Consider the following 14,595-nt stretch of genomic DNA (forward strand, 5'->3'; position numbering starts at 1 on the left):
TTGTTCCATTGATTTCATAAGACGATCTGATGAATTTTGGTTTGCAGTATTACTTCTTAGTATTCATTATTTTAGGAAGGTAACTCTAAAAAATGACTCGATTTAGTGTGATTTATCGTTGTTTTTTGGACGTTTTGCTGCTCATATGCTGCAATACTGCATATGTCGTCGGCTTTGAAGGGAATTGTCCAAAACAGCCAGGTAATGTACAATAATACTCCACTTTTTTACTAATAGTAGAGATTTTTCAGGCACTGTGCGCTTGAAAATTAACGCCTGTCTATCGCTTCGCTTCCATCGCAAAATGAGTCGCCTGAAATCTCAGGGCCGTTTTTGGACCATTCGCCGAGAACGTAGCTAAAGTTGGACCTATTAATGCGACTCAACATGACGCTAACTCGGGCTTTTCGCTCCGAACAAGGCCAGGTGAGAGCAGCCACTAATTTCTAACGATATGTTATTGACGAATCTCTCAACAGGCTCACTTCGCTGTCGTGGTTATACAAGCATGGCCCCCTGACCAGGCCTATGGAAGGATCCACATTACGTATATAATTTATCATTAGTAATCGGCAATCATCAATACAATATAACTTAGAAATTCATTTATCTAATACGTTTGCAGAAAAATATGGAGAGACTAAAACAATCTCCAACATCGAATATTTCTACAATGTTTCAAGAACAAGTGAAGACAAAATCGAAGTTTCTCTGGTAATAACGTGGGATGTTATCGGCAATCATGGTTAGTCTCTACCTAAATATTTTAAGCAAAGCGGAGGCAGAATTATGACAACTCAATTTTCTTGTTTGTGTATAGGTTCAGAATCCGATGGAATACTATTTAATACGGGCAGTGCTCTAAGTAGTGAAAAAGCAAAAATTGACACAAGAAATACGCAAGCTTTGACAAAGTTGGTTCATTTTGATGTTGGAATTCTTCCCGATATTTAACAGACCAATTATTATTTTGGAGATTTATATCACGACTAACTTCGAACAAAATTGAGTATACCCTCGAATATACTGATGTACAAACTACGACCTTAGTAAAAGCATTAACCTAACTATTTTCTTTGATTCGTCATAATGAACCTGTAAAAATATGTTAATTATGACTCATGGTTAGATATCACAAGGCTTTAGAAAACTTTTTGTCATAAATTGAGCCTTCCATCACCGAAGTATGAATATTGCTCCTCATTGATCGACCAATGCCGACCAAGTTTTTGTAAATTTCATTTTTAATTCAATCAGATTCTAAGTGGGGAACTCAAATTCCACAATAACTTTCTAAAAACATTTGAATTCGCAACAAAGTTATTTTGTAACAAATATCCTATTTTTTCATAAATAGGAATATACCACGAATCAAAACTAAAGATAACTTTTCTGTAAAAAAAAACAGCATGTCTTTTTCATTCAGGGAAGAAGAACAAATTTGCAAAGACTTACTATTTTATAACAGGACTAATCTCACAAACGACAAGTTAAACATTCTCTGTAGACATAATGGAAACCGTTACGAGTGTCTAAATTGCAAAAAAAATAATCTTTGTAAATCAATAGAAAATTATGCATATTTAGACAAGGTAATGTATGTCAAAGATTTGTGACATTCTGTTTATTCTCTTTTGTAAAGAACATTATACGATTTGCTCCAATATAGGTAATTTCTCATTTGGAAATCACTCTTTTTTGAATACAATCTTTTTCATGGCTTTTATCATGTAACAGGAAATTTTGAGGAACGATTTATCCTTTAAATGAGTATAAATAAGGTGCGAAGTTGCCCCCAAAGACGCCAGTGAGTGACGAGACTGGGTTTCATTGAAAGGACGTTATGTGGTCCTTGATTAAAACGAGTGAAATCCTTGTTAAGTTTGTATATTTCAATCCTCGATTTAAAACGACGTAACGACGATAAAACCATTTATACAAATCGAAATAAACGGTAAAATAACTTCAAGTTGGAATGTCAGACAGAATCTTGCGTCTTTGATGTGTGTCTTGCCGCAGCTAAAAATTGAGTGCCATCAAAAATTTAAAAGCACAAAACCAAGCGTGGTCAGCATGACGAAGCGCCTATTCATTAGGCGAAGGGAAGTAAAAACGAAGCAATATTTTCTGGCCTAACGCAATATTCTTTTGCATAGGAGACTCGTCGCCTGCAATGGAACAATGTGCAATTCGGCCAGAAGCACGATATCGTCCTCAGAACTTATGTAAATCACACTATGAGTGAAAAAACTCGAATGGATTTCTACGGATTTTGCATGCATGAGCTTGTTGAAAGACAAAATATGAACGAGTTGCAAGCTTCAAAACTGTGCAAACATTTGGAATTTGATTCTGGAGGTCACTGCATTCTTTGTATTTGACGAATAGAAATCAGCACGACACGATTGTATTTATGCGTCATATAATTTAGAGTTCATTTGTAAAAATGAAATGCAACATAATTCTTAGTCTTTCTAAACTTCCGTATTTTAGGATTTTCAAAAAGTTTGAAGCTGCTTCACGAACGAATTTTGAAAATTACTAAAATTAACGTTTATAGAATAAAAAATTATCAAAACATAGATATATACTAAAGTTACTGATAATATAATTGTATTGTTTTATTTTATGGCTTAGTACATCTTGTTACTCAGCGAGTACGGTGGTTTCAATTGATCATTCATGACAGCCTATCCACTTTTATATATATTTAGGCGATTACTGTTCTGGACCAGTATCAAGTCTTGTTATGAAACCGAAATACGATCTCGCAAACAATTCAGCTCCGATAGAAGTATCTTGGAATCTTCCACTCGATATTGCAAAAAATTCAAAAGTAACTTCTTTCAGAATAAAATTGAACGGTCAAGAAGGAATTGAAACGGTAATCTCACCAAATGGTACAATTATTTTCCACTATTGTAAATATTACTTTAATTGCAAAAATCTCTAATTCGTGTAGACAATATGGTGTGCCGATCATCAGTGCTTACAGTTTAAAGTTACGGGCTAAACTGCTTTTGCCAAAAACTCAATAATAAAACAGCTAATCCGAAGGCGTTGGATCCTAGGTATGTTGAAATAGCAAGATAATAAAAATTTGGGAAATCCAATGCCCACAACTTAACTCAGAAATTAATAAATTCGGTAGAAATCGCCAATACGAGAAGATTAAAGTTTTCCCAAAATCTACTAACTAGTTGCCTGGGACAGGGCTACTCAACTATTTTCACCAAGGATCTGTATACAAAATTTAAAAATATATTGGGTTCTGTCATTCCAGAAAATATATATATTTATAATTTTATATATACTATTATGTAAAAAAAAAACTTCAAATGCATCGTTCAACAAAATACAAAAGCAATGCACAATGTCGTTCCTTGGTATTAACTGGAAGAAAACGATGATAATGCTTACAATACGAGAAGCAGATGTGATCCGAAATGAATAATCGAAGGGTCCCGATTTGGACCCCGGTCTGCCAGTTGAGCAACTCTGGCTTAGAGGATGATTGTACTGATTCCTATTAGAGGTGAAAAGCGTATGAGAAGTTATGCACCTGTTCTAGACCCAAACAATTTGAGCCTTCTCATAATTCCATAGGTTAAATTAATCTAATTCCTTTGCATATTTCGCTGCGAAGAGCATTGATGTGTTGTTGTAATTAATTCCCGCTAATGCAAATATCTTGTACGTTATAGTTTTGCGTTACGGAAACTTTACGCAATCAAAAACAATTCACATGGAAAACAGATCTAGAAATTAATGCAGTGTATTATGTAGAAATCATCCCACTGTGTGGAAAAAAGGAAGGTTATTCTATATCCGATAAAATCGTGTTAAAAGGTTTGTATGTTTCTCTAATGTTTAATATTATTTAAACAATCCAGTAATATGCTTTTCGTTCTACTTAGAACATTAAAAGTACAGACGTATACTGGAAATCTTCATCGAAAACACAAATTCCATTAAGGAAATATCTTGTTGTATCAAATTAATTCTAAACAGTACCGGATATATCAAACACGCCTTGAAACATTGAAACAGCATTAATGCAAATCATCACTTTGTATAATTTCAACTTTTCAAATTTATGAACAAAGTACACGATAATATAGCACAGGGAGACCCAGTACTATAGACAGAACCCCGGTCACTTGGAACCTATTCTAGTGAGAACAGAACTTTTGTGCAAAGCATCGAATGAATAAGGGAACTTTTGGGCACAGCAATCATACACAAACAGAAGTGCAAATCTTACACGAATTCACTTCATTTTTGTAGAAGTAATTAACAAAGTATGGGTTCTGCTTTTGGGCCACCCTGTTATATAATGTGACAATCAGAATAATTCATATTTCAGATATTGACGCATGCAGTCCGCCGGATATTCCATCATACTGTGATGTGAATGCAAGATGTATAGATTTCGAATCTACAAGTAAAGTAGCAGCGAGATGCCAATGTGGTCAACTTTACGCTGGAAACGGGGTGAATACATATTGGAATGGCTCTGGTTGTCGACTTGATTGTGGAAAAATCAAAAATCATTTATGTAGTAAAACTGCTGTATGCTCGAATTCAACATTAGAATGCACATGTCCAAGGTCAGTTGAGAGTACTTAAAAATGGGAAAATCAAATTTGATAGAAAGTATAATAGTACGTTGCACATCATCGCCAAATTTCAGCAAAAAATGGGTCATAAACTGATCTGTACCAAATATAATCTGAGCACGGCTTGGGCAATATTATGCAAATCTTAGTGAATATTGTCGCTTTTAAATGCATAAAATGATTGGTCTCAAATATCAATTTAAACGAATACATTTGCGCGCACAGAAACGAGAAACTGCAAGTAAATTATTTCCAATTGACACAATTCATCACGAAATTGTTTATGATATATCGAATTACACGGAAAACCAAGAATTTTATCCGACGCACGAGGAGATCAGATATAAACCACGAAATTCAATGGTAAACCTTGTGTCAGCCTACGAGGAAACGAAATCCGTGCTCTCACAATTTAACCGCAGGTCGCATTTCGGCTTCCCATGAGCTCAATACTGTTTGACCTGAGCGTTTTCTGCTTATATGACCGCTGGAGTAAAATTCCTTTACTTAGAAATCGGGTAATACCTATTTATCCCACATGAATGTGTTGGATATTCATAAAGTAATTGACATTTTCTGAGAAATAACGCAATACAGTTTGCGAACGACGACCTTCCGATCACCTTGCATATTCCAAAAACATAAAAACTTCTTGTTGTTCAACTCAGTCAGTAACAAACCTTGTTCATTTCCATTAAAGCAGTGTTTCCCAACTTTTTTTCGTTAAATTCTTTTCTTCGCTTATATTAGAACTCTCCATTCTTCCCTCACCATTCATTCAATGGACTCTTGTCTAGTCTTACACACAAGTCGCACTCCCGCTTTTATACATATTAGTTCGTATTTAAAGTGTGCACAAATCGGTACTCCCGTAGTATGTGTACAATGTTTGGGTTAGATCATAATTTTATAGCTATTTTTATTTTCAGTTATATTACGAGGGCCTGTGTTAGCCAAGTGAATATACCCCCTGTCCATATGCTTCAGTCCCTTTACACAACTTGATGTGAAGTAGGCGAACAAAATTAGTTACCTCTATATTGGTACACACACTTCTGAAGCGCCGAAAATCAATACCATAGCAATAATAAAGAACTAAATACTATTAGTAATACTTCAGTAAATACAAAGCAACTCCCCCACCCCAACCCCAACAGCCCCCGGTTGAGAAATCACCTTGCTGTCGAAATTCCCAATCTCGTTTATATATGTTTTTTTTCGGTTCCATTACATTTGAACCCACGTACATTTGAACCCATGACAATTGCACCTGTATGCGATTGCACCTATGGATTTTTTTTTTGTTTCACGGATAGTTAAACCCATGGGTTTTAGCACCCGCATATAGATTGAACCCGTGGATATACGCATGGGTTCAAATGTACATGGGTTCAAATGTACGGTCACCGTTTTTTTCCATCGTGGTTAGTTGTTTCATTCAAACGCATGGTGCAGTATTTCGCATCGTTTATAGACCTACTCTAGGCGTCTACTACGCCTATCCATGACGTTATCATTACGTAATTGATGTCATGTATTCTCTTCGTATTCCTAAGGTTGTCATTTGGCGATGGATTACTAAAAGGATCTGGATGTACCGGGAACGAAATTTTCATTCTTCCAACAATTGCATTTCTAATAATTGTTATCGTGATATGCTTCGGAGCCAGGCGCTGGAAACAACGGTAATAAGCTTTATTTGGTAGTATTAGTAGTATGATGTGAATACCTACGGTAAGTAGAGATCAGAAGACGAAGTGCTACGACAGTCATCCAATTTTAATAATTCGTTACTAGCTGTCGTACCAAATGATTCTCGGTTCAATTCCAGAATTTTTTTCACCATGTTAAGAGAAATCGTCGCTGAGCATATGTCGGGTACTGGGACCGAGGCAAAGATTTAACAAAGAAGACTTTAGTTCATTCAATCGGACTATGAGTTGTCAAAGGTTCAGATTCAGAGCATTTTTAACCTTCGAAAATTATGACAACAACGGGGCATAATTGTTCGGGGTTTTATTGCAGAATCAATCCAACTATGCCACGAAGAAATTACGCGGACATTATTTACCAGATTAAGTTATGGTTTAGATAAGAATCATAACAGTTGCCACACATTTCGAAAAAACATACCTTCTCATTATACTATCAGTTGGTGCTATCAGTTCGCGCAGGTGGATCCCTATTCTTAAAATGCAAGGATGCTTCAAGAATAAATATGACTATTCTATGTGATTTGAAAGTTTGGCTGCCTAACTAACGCTGATATATTTCAGTAACGTTTTGTGTTATCGAGGTCAGATTTCCAGAATAGCTGAAATACGCTTATCTGAAAAAACGTTTGTGCTAGACGTATATTTGTGTTAGTGTGCAGCAGACCTTTAATCACACAGACTAGACTTTTTCATATTACTTGTAAACTTAATCTATGTTTATTTCATTTATTATAGCAACGAAATGAGAAAAAGGTCTTCAATATTTGTCGTAGCATACGAGAATGACGAGGGAGCGAAACTTGGTACCGTAAAAAATATTTCAACTGTTTTCGAAAAATGGGAAGTGGATCGTAAAGATTTATTTCTGGGAGGTAATTAGTATTACCCTGTAATTAATGATTCCGTATTTAGGTTTTATTACCTTTTAATTAATTAACAAAGTACAAAATCCACGATTAATTTGGACTTTATTTTACGAGTCATGCTTTTAGGGAAGTCATGCATTGTTTCTTAATACTATATTGTATAGAATATTTTACAACTATACATTAGAGCTTGGGATATGGAAATACGGAAACCACTGTTGTCACATAGGTAGCCGTGACCTAAGGCCAGACCTGAAATGACGCCTTTAAAAAGAGAATACATGTAAAACTACTTAAATTACCATAAAGGACCAAAAGTGTTTCAAATGGCCAACCTGCATTTGACTGTTTTTGTTATATTTACAACCATTTAATCTGATTTTCAAAATAAATCGGTAATATGTGTACGACGTATACTGACGAATGTGCACGAAAATTCCGATGTTGTCAATACGCAAAATTTCCTTTGAATGTCTACTTGAGATTGCTAGAGTTCTTACGTCAATTTTCCAAGCAGTTTATTGCACTTGTAGTTTATTCAATGTTATTAAAGTTTCAATTTTAGCTTTTTTTTTAATATTATTCACAGTTGAAATTTTTGTACATATTTTAATTTTTTTTCAACGGTATAAAATAAAGACGATATTTTTCTAGACGTTTTAGGAAGAGGGAAATTTGCTGTTGTAAATAAAGGAATTCTAATAACTAGCAAAGATGGCGTCATGAAACACATCGATGTTGCAGTGAAAACGCCTTCGGGTTTGTCATTATTAGATTTATTCTTATAGGGTTTTGGGTATATCGAGCTCCCTAATTTGTTTTGTACGCCTTTCGTTTAGTGCAGAGCCCTGTACAAACTGCCACTGATATCTAACGATATGTAAGGTATTATCATATATTTGGAAAACCGGTATCTGTCCGGTTCGGCACTGCCTACATAATTTATTACTTTAATTTATTTACTCACTTTCTTGAGAATCCTGTAATTACATTCAACTGAACCAACACGATTTGTAGATTATAGTTTCGGAATTGTCGTTGAAAATTTGAGATTGAATGTGATCTAATAACCATTTTTTATCAATCCAATTCCAAAGCGACGATCAATTACTTTTCTATGGTCGATATGGCAGTCATTTAGCAAAGATTACTTCTAACTGCTACTTACTGATTACTTTTAACTGCTAGTTTACTATTTTGAAGCATTTTAATCGTGTATTCAGACGGAAGACCAGATGATGAGTTTCTCAGTGAAATGCATCTTCTTATGTCTACGGAGAAGCATAAAAACATTGTCAGTGTAATTGCGTGTTGTACTGCGGATTCTCCTATTTTGCTGATAACTGAGTACTTAATGTACGGTGATTTGCGCAACTTCCTTTTGGAAGCAAGAGAGGTATGATACAGTTGCTCCCATTTTTCGTATACATTTCGTATATATCATATACAACCTGCTCAAGTCTGCGACTCCCGGTCATCTGTTTATTTGCCTAGTTTTGTAATAGAGCTGCTGCTTTGTATTTTTACAGTAGCATGGACTATACCCAATTGCTTGTGGGTTATGACATCCTCCACTATAGTCATTGTATTTTTAACGATCAATTCGCTAAATATTCCCGCAGTCGACCTGAGTAGTTAACCGAACAAGAGACTCAGAATATTTACAAAATATCCCACCTTCAGAGGCTTCAAAACTTATGCCACACACTTTTATGAAAATCCCATGCCACATATATGAGGTGGGATTCATGTTAGGTTTTAGGTTAGCATAGATATAATACTTCGGCTAAAAGGTTAGAGTAAGAATAATATGAAGTTGATAAAATTGGCAGAAGTGTAGAAAAGCGAGATACCCCTTTTTTGAGACTCGCTAAATTAAACGAAAATGCGGATGCTATGTATGCACATATGTGTAACAATTCTAACCTTTGATTATTTAACATTAAATCAGGATAAAAACTGGAAACGGGATGACACATATCTATTGACCGATTCGGATATTTGTAGAATTTGTAAACAAATTGCTGATGGAATGCAACATCTAGCTCATAATAGAATAATACATGGAGACCTAGCTGCAAGGAACGTACTTGTTGGAAAGGTTTGTTATATGTTTGTCGTATAAAAGTTCAGTGGAGCCAGTCATCGTTAGATTTTAGCAATAATTACACATTCTCACCAGTGGTGAGATTCAACCTTTTTGTCAGCTGGTTTCATCACAAAAGTCATAGTTTTTCAGCCGGTTCTGTTACAAACAGAACATTGACAGTACTAGTAATTTTAACCGGTTCGCTGATCTCATAAATTCCGTGTGACGGTTCTATAGAACCGGTGCGAACCGGCTGAATTCCACCACTGCTCCTAACTACGTAGATATATCAGGTTTTCTAATTTTAAGTATTGAAGTAGCGTTTTATGGCGCCAGTTATGATATTTTTGATTTTCAGTAACTTCCTAAAAATTTTGGAAGTTTTCAGAATCAAATTGATACTCTCATAGAAAAACTATAGCAATTGCTCGATTGTTTTGTGGTCAACTGCAGATTCACGATAATCGCCTCTTTCGCACATATGAATGACCGCTTACACATAGTGCGATGTTAGGTCCAATACCGAACAAATAAAACACCAATACCAACGTACAAAACTTTATTTAATTGATGTTTTTATTCGAATTTTTTTATGAGGCGGTTTCATACTTCCACTCTGTACCATGATAACGTAGTGAGGTACAATTATGAAAAATCTAGAATCTTTCTGTTTCAGCATTGCCCTCCCAATTTATTTTGGTGAGTGTGGCAAGCACAGTAATTGAATCCGACATTTTTAGCTGCTATGTCAACATATTAACTACCCTCGCGTCCACATATGCCACAAAACTAGGATTTTTTATATATTTTTCTGTCCTAAAAATATGCATTCACAATAAAACAGGATCTTGTCTGCAAAATATCAGACTTTGGTTTGGCGAACGATGTTTATAGATACGGAGAAATAAGAAACGCGATGGAAAGAAATGTTCCTTTCAAATGGACGAGTCCGGAAAGAATGGAACGTGGAAAAGTACCTATTACTTGGCGAAGCGACGTGTGAGAGACCTTAATACACTCAAAGTTTAGTTATTTCCATTGTATTCATTCCAAACATTTGCATTTTTTGTGGCCACTCAAGTAATTCATTAACTCGAATCGGGCTAGACGTAAGTCACCATTCATCAACTAAACTAACCGTCAGTGATTGACTCAACACAAGACCCAGCCTGTGACTTCAAGGGTTTACCGGGAATCACTCACGCATATTAACCTAGATTAACACGATTCGGAATATTTGATCGTTTCGATTTCATGCGAGCAAATCCGTTTTCCAGACATTTCAATCCTGTCCAAAAAAATTGTTCAAATCAAGATTCAAATATCTATATTCAAAATGAGGAAAATCACCAAAAGGTAGAATTGCCCGCGACTACGAGCCTGTATTGCAATACCAACATTTGGGATTTGAGAATACTTAATGAGATCTGAGCTCAATTGCCATTAAAAAACAGCCTATTTAATTTTCTACCAGATGGTCTTTCGGAATCGTCATGTATGAAGCAATCACTCTCGGTTCTTCTCCATTTCCGAATATTACTTCGACAGATGATTTGTATTTGAGGCTTAAAACAGGATACAGGATGGGTCGCCCTATGAGCTGCAGTAAAGAGTTGTAAGTCTCTGTATTCCTCAGTTTGTGATGGGCTTTTGGGGTCAGTTATGTCATTTAGTTTTTAGAGTTCCAACATTTCATAAAGTCAGTTTGAACTCCACCACGACACAAATAAATGACAACCCACAACAATTCAGAAAAGTTGCCAAAATTTCAAACGAGGTTTAAGCATGCGGTATAATACAACCACTTGAAAAATCGGCATAAGAGCATTTTGCTGTAAAACAAGTATTTGCAATAAAACAGTTAGATTTTTGAAGTACTTTTTTATTTAAAAAATATTAAGTATATAAGAGCATACCCTAACCCAGGCCTGGGCAAGTTGCGGCCCGCGGCAACGTTTTATCCTGCCCGTGAGCAAGTTTCTAGATTTAGACGTTATATAATAACATTCGACTAAATTTCCTTTAAATCGACGATTGTTTTCGTCATCTCGAGGTGTTATTTAGAACGTAAACACTTTTACGTCGGCGATTAGTCTCTTCAAGTCACAAATTTTCCTCAACATATACATGTCTTGTATACGGAACTGTGAAACCATTGAAAAAAACGAGTTATCATCGGCGACGAGATGCTAAAGATAAATAAAGGAGTGAATCTGCAAGCAACCTAAATCTAGATTTGGAGCGGCAATATAAAATACTAAAAAATGAACAGAAACAAGTTATGATCAAACGGCTCGCAACAGATTAAAAACGCTTTTGTGAAAATGGAAACTAAAAAATGTCTGGTGCCCACGGCGAACATCTTAATTGCATAGCCTTCGTGGGCGCGATGTAGCCTACCTTTTGATCAATTCTAAAACTACCGACGGGGCATGATTTATCGTACGTATTTAAATGTGTAATAAAATACAATAAAAACACGCAATTGACTCTACTTAGTCCGGCCCGCCACTGCATTTTGAATAATTATTCAAAGTGGCCCGATACCAAAAATAATTGCCCAGCCCTGCCCTAACAACTTAACTGTTTTTATCACAAATAATTGTTTTACAGCAAAATGCTCCCGCGGCAATTTTTTATGCTATCACAAATACATGTTTTACAGCAAAATGCTCTTGCGGCGATTCTTCATGCTATCACAAAGACGTGTTTTACTGCAAAATGCTCTTGTGGCGAAATTTCCTACAAAGAAATTTCCGGACACGACTGTGGACACCTATCCCGTCACAAGTTTTATATATGGCACTTACTATTATTTAACGATAAATTCTTGTTTCAGTTACGAAATTATGAAAAGTTGTTGGCAATGGATTCCTTCAAATCGTCCTTCGTTCAAAACACTTTCGGATATGCTGAAAAGAAATCAGAATATTCCTGGAACATACGTCAATATTCAATGTGAATAAAAATATGTGAAATAAAGATCTGGTGGAACTTAGTAAATAAGGATCTACTCGGACAAAAAATTCAAATATAACAAGCAAAAATATTGATTTTTTGTCACTGTATTTTTGAGTGTGGTATATATATGCAGTGATGAGCAGGAAAAATCGTAACAACCATAACGTAACTAATTCGTGAAAATGTATTATATTTACAGTCCACGGACGCTTTCCCCGAGTTGTGTTTTTCCTTAAAAAATGACATATTTTCATAAAGTTCATCGCCATGTAACATTTGAAACTTATCCAGCAGACCAGACACTTATTTTAATCAGACAGATTTTCAGGCGCGATTGTGAATATTGTCTTGTTTATTTATTTTTGGGTTTTGATAATATTTCCAAAATACTAGTATAAATAAAATGAATTGCCAGAATATACGACGCTAAAATCTGTTGTCATTACTTTATAACATCTGTTTGATTAATTTTGAATAAAATGGTGTTTTTGAAGCGCTCAACCTGCCGGTACTTGAAAACCCTTTTCAAAATAAGCGTGGAAAATATCATAATGATTAGATATAGACGTTTTCCCTATCTTTGTCCCCAGAAAATTCCTCCTCATACTTCACTTTTGCACACAATTTTACGCCTGTTTTGAGAGTGTTGTGGAATGTTAGCTTTTTTCAACTGGTTTACATGTTTGAAACCAAAATTTATGTTAGAGTTATTCGTAACAAATACTGATAGCTAATTTATCCCAGTCTTATCTATCTCATAGTCTGCGAGCCTTTGTAGCGAATGTGCATTGTGTAACTATGAATTATAATGTATTCAACCCTTTCATATTAATAGCATGTAATATTTCACAAAATAGGCCACATTATGTTTCGCAACAGCGATAATGCATTCGCTCCATGTATTGCCTTTCTCGTTTCGACCACGTATCGTTTCCGGTTTGCCGAGAATGCTCTAGTCTATAATATTGTGTTTTGTTTCACTCGATATATGACTTGTGATCTGACCGTAATCTTACTGCATTAAGAATTAAGTGTGTACATATTTATCTGTATTTGGATCGTGCATCTTTTCAATAATATACAACAATTCGACAATCAACATCGTGTGCTTATTATCACCTGAGGGAATCCAGATTGGAATCACATTCCATAACACGTGAAATTAATAACGTGGGAATCGAACTTTGAATATTAGGGTGAACAGTCTTTATCCCTAAGACCGCATCTTGTCTCCCTATATCTTATTTATGATCACTACAACTGAAGTAAAGATTCCGTGGGGAAATACGAAAACGAGACAATGTTTACAACCTTACTTGAATATCTGTCTGATTGACAAAAGTGTCCAAGCGTCTGCAGAAATTGTAACCATGTCTCCCTCAACCTTTCTATCTATGACACGTTGCCTATCTACACAACCTTCCTATCCTCGACCTACTACCCCATCTCTTCCAACCTTCCTATCCTCGACCTACTACCCCATCTCTTCAACCTTCCTATCCTAGGCCCACTGCCTATCTACCTCAACCTTCCTATCTTAGACCCACCGCCGTACACTACCCCCTATTACCCCATGATAAACGTGGGTAAATTGGAAAATAAATTACGATGTATATACACCAATCAAACTTTTTTTAACATCACATCAACTTGCGCGCTCTATGGGTTTCTCATAGATAACACTCTAGTAACTACCTTTGCGGCGTCTGCAAAATTTCTGGACATCATTTTGACGACGCCTATTTCTTCCGCCGACGCAGAGCAAACATTCAGCACGCTGAAGCATATTAAAACGTATCTCAGAAACACAATGAAGCAAGATAGATTAAATTCCTTGACTGTTTTATCCATTCACAGAGACGTTATTTCTGGGATGCATGACTTTAATCAGCGCGTTATTGAGCATTTTGCTTCCAAGAAACCGCGGCGTGTTGCATATGTTTAAGCAGTAGAAGTCTAGCAGCATATATATCTATGAGTGAGCGACGCATGTCCTTATCTTTGCATTACCTTTCCTTTCTTCATAGTAACGTTTTAAACCTTATTTTAGGTTTTGTCTGCTTTCCCGAAGTTTCTGTTAATATGTCATTGTATTTATCTGGGTAAATATTGCCTTTCCTTTTGAAAGAGGTTTCAAAATAAACTATGTCTATATTTATTAATCCCTTGACTTGGACCGGTTTTAAAGACACTTTCTTATCGTAAAAAATTGTCGCTTTTGCCGATTGGTTGTTACCGATGGAATGGTTTTTATACTCATAAAATGATGGGAGAACTTACAGCGCTCATCCTGTCCCCGTAGATGGGGGTGACTTGGTCCCGCAGTAGCTTGCCCCGGTTGTCAA

The 14,595-nt window shown here is 35.8% G+C and overlaps 1 protein-coding gene across 1 annotated transcript; it reads left to right on the top strand.

Annotated features, from left to right (window-relative positions):
- Nucleotides 1-13,458, top strand: LOC144421058 (uncharacterized). Its single transcript, XM_078111218.1, has 16 exons — nt 1-201; nt 626-745; nt 821-914; nt 1,427-1,592; nt 2,157-2,358; nt 2,715-2,884; nt 3,705-3,849; nt 4,367-4,610; nt 6,176-6,304; nt 7,070-7,206; nt 7,855-7,959; nt 8,424-8,596; nt 9,152-9,301; nt 10,134-10,288; nt 10,764-10,904; nt 12,129-13,458. Exons 1-16 carry the CDS (start codon nt 93-95, stop codon nt 12,253-12,255), a joined length of 2,367 nt encoding a protein of 788 aa, XP_077967344.1. The 5' UTR covers nt 1-92; the 3' UTR covers nt 12,256-13,458.
- Nucleotides 13,459-14,595: the final 1,137 nt, after the last annotated feature.

The sequence above is a fragment of the Styela clava genome, chromosome 3 (assembly GCF_964204865.1).
Source record: "Styela clava chromosome 3, kaStyClav1.hap1.2, whole genome shotgun sequence".
In the NCBI taxonomy this organism is placed as follows: domain Eukaryota; kingdom Metazoa; phylum Chordata; class Ascidiacea; order Stolidobranchia; family Styelidae; genus Styela; species Styela clava.

Excerpts from the sequence above, each read along its gene's own strand:
- LOC144421058 (XM_078111218.1), top strand. The coding sequence starts at position 93 with ATGACTCGATTTAGTGTGATTTATCGTTGTTTTTTGGACGTTTTGCTG. Across the intron at positions 7,960-8,423 it reads TGCAGTGAAAACGCCTTCGG|ACGGAAGACCAGATGATGAG; the intron begins GTTTGTCATTAT and ends TCGTGTATTCAG. Across the intron at positions 10,289-10,763 it reads ATTACTTGGCGAAGCGACGT|ATGGTCTTTCGGAATCGTCA; the intron begins GTGAGAGACCTT and ends ATTTTCTACCAG.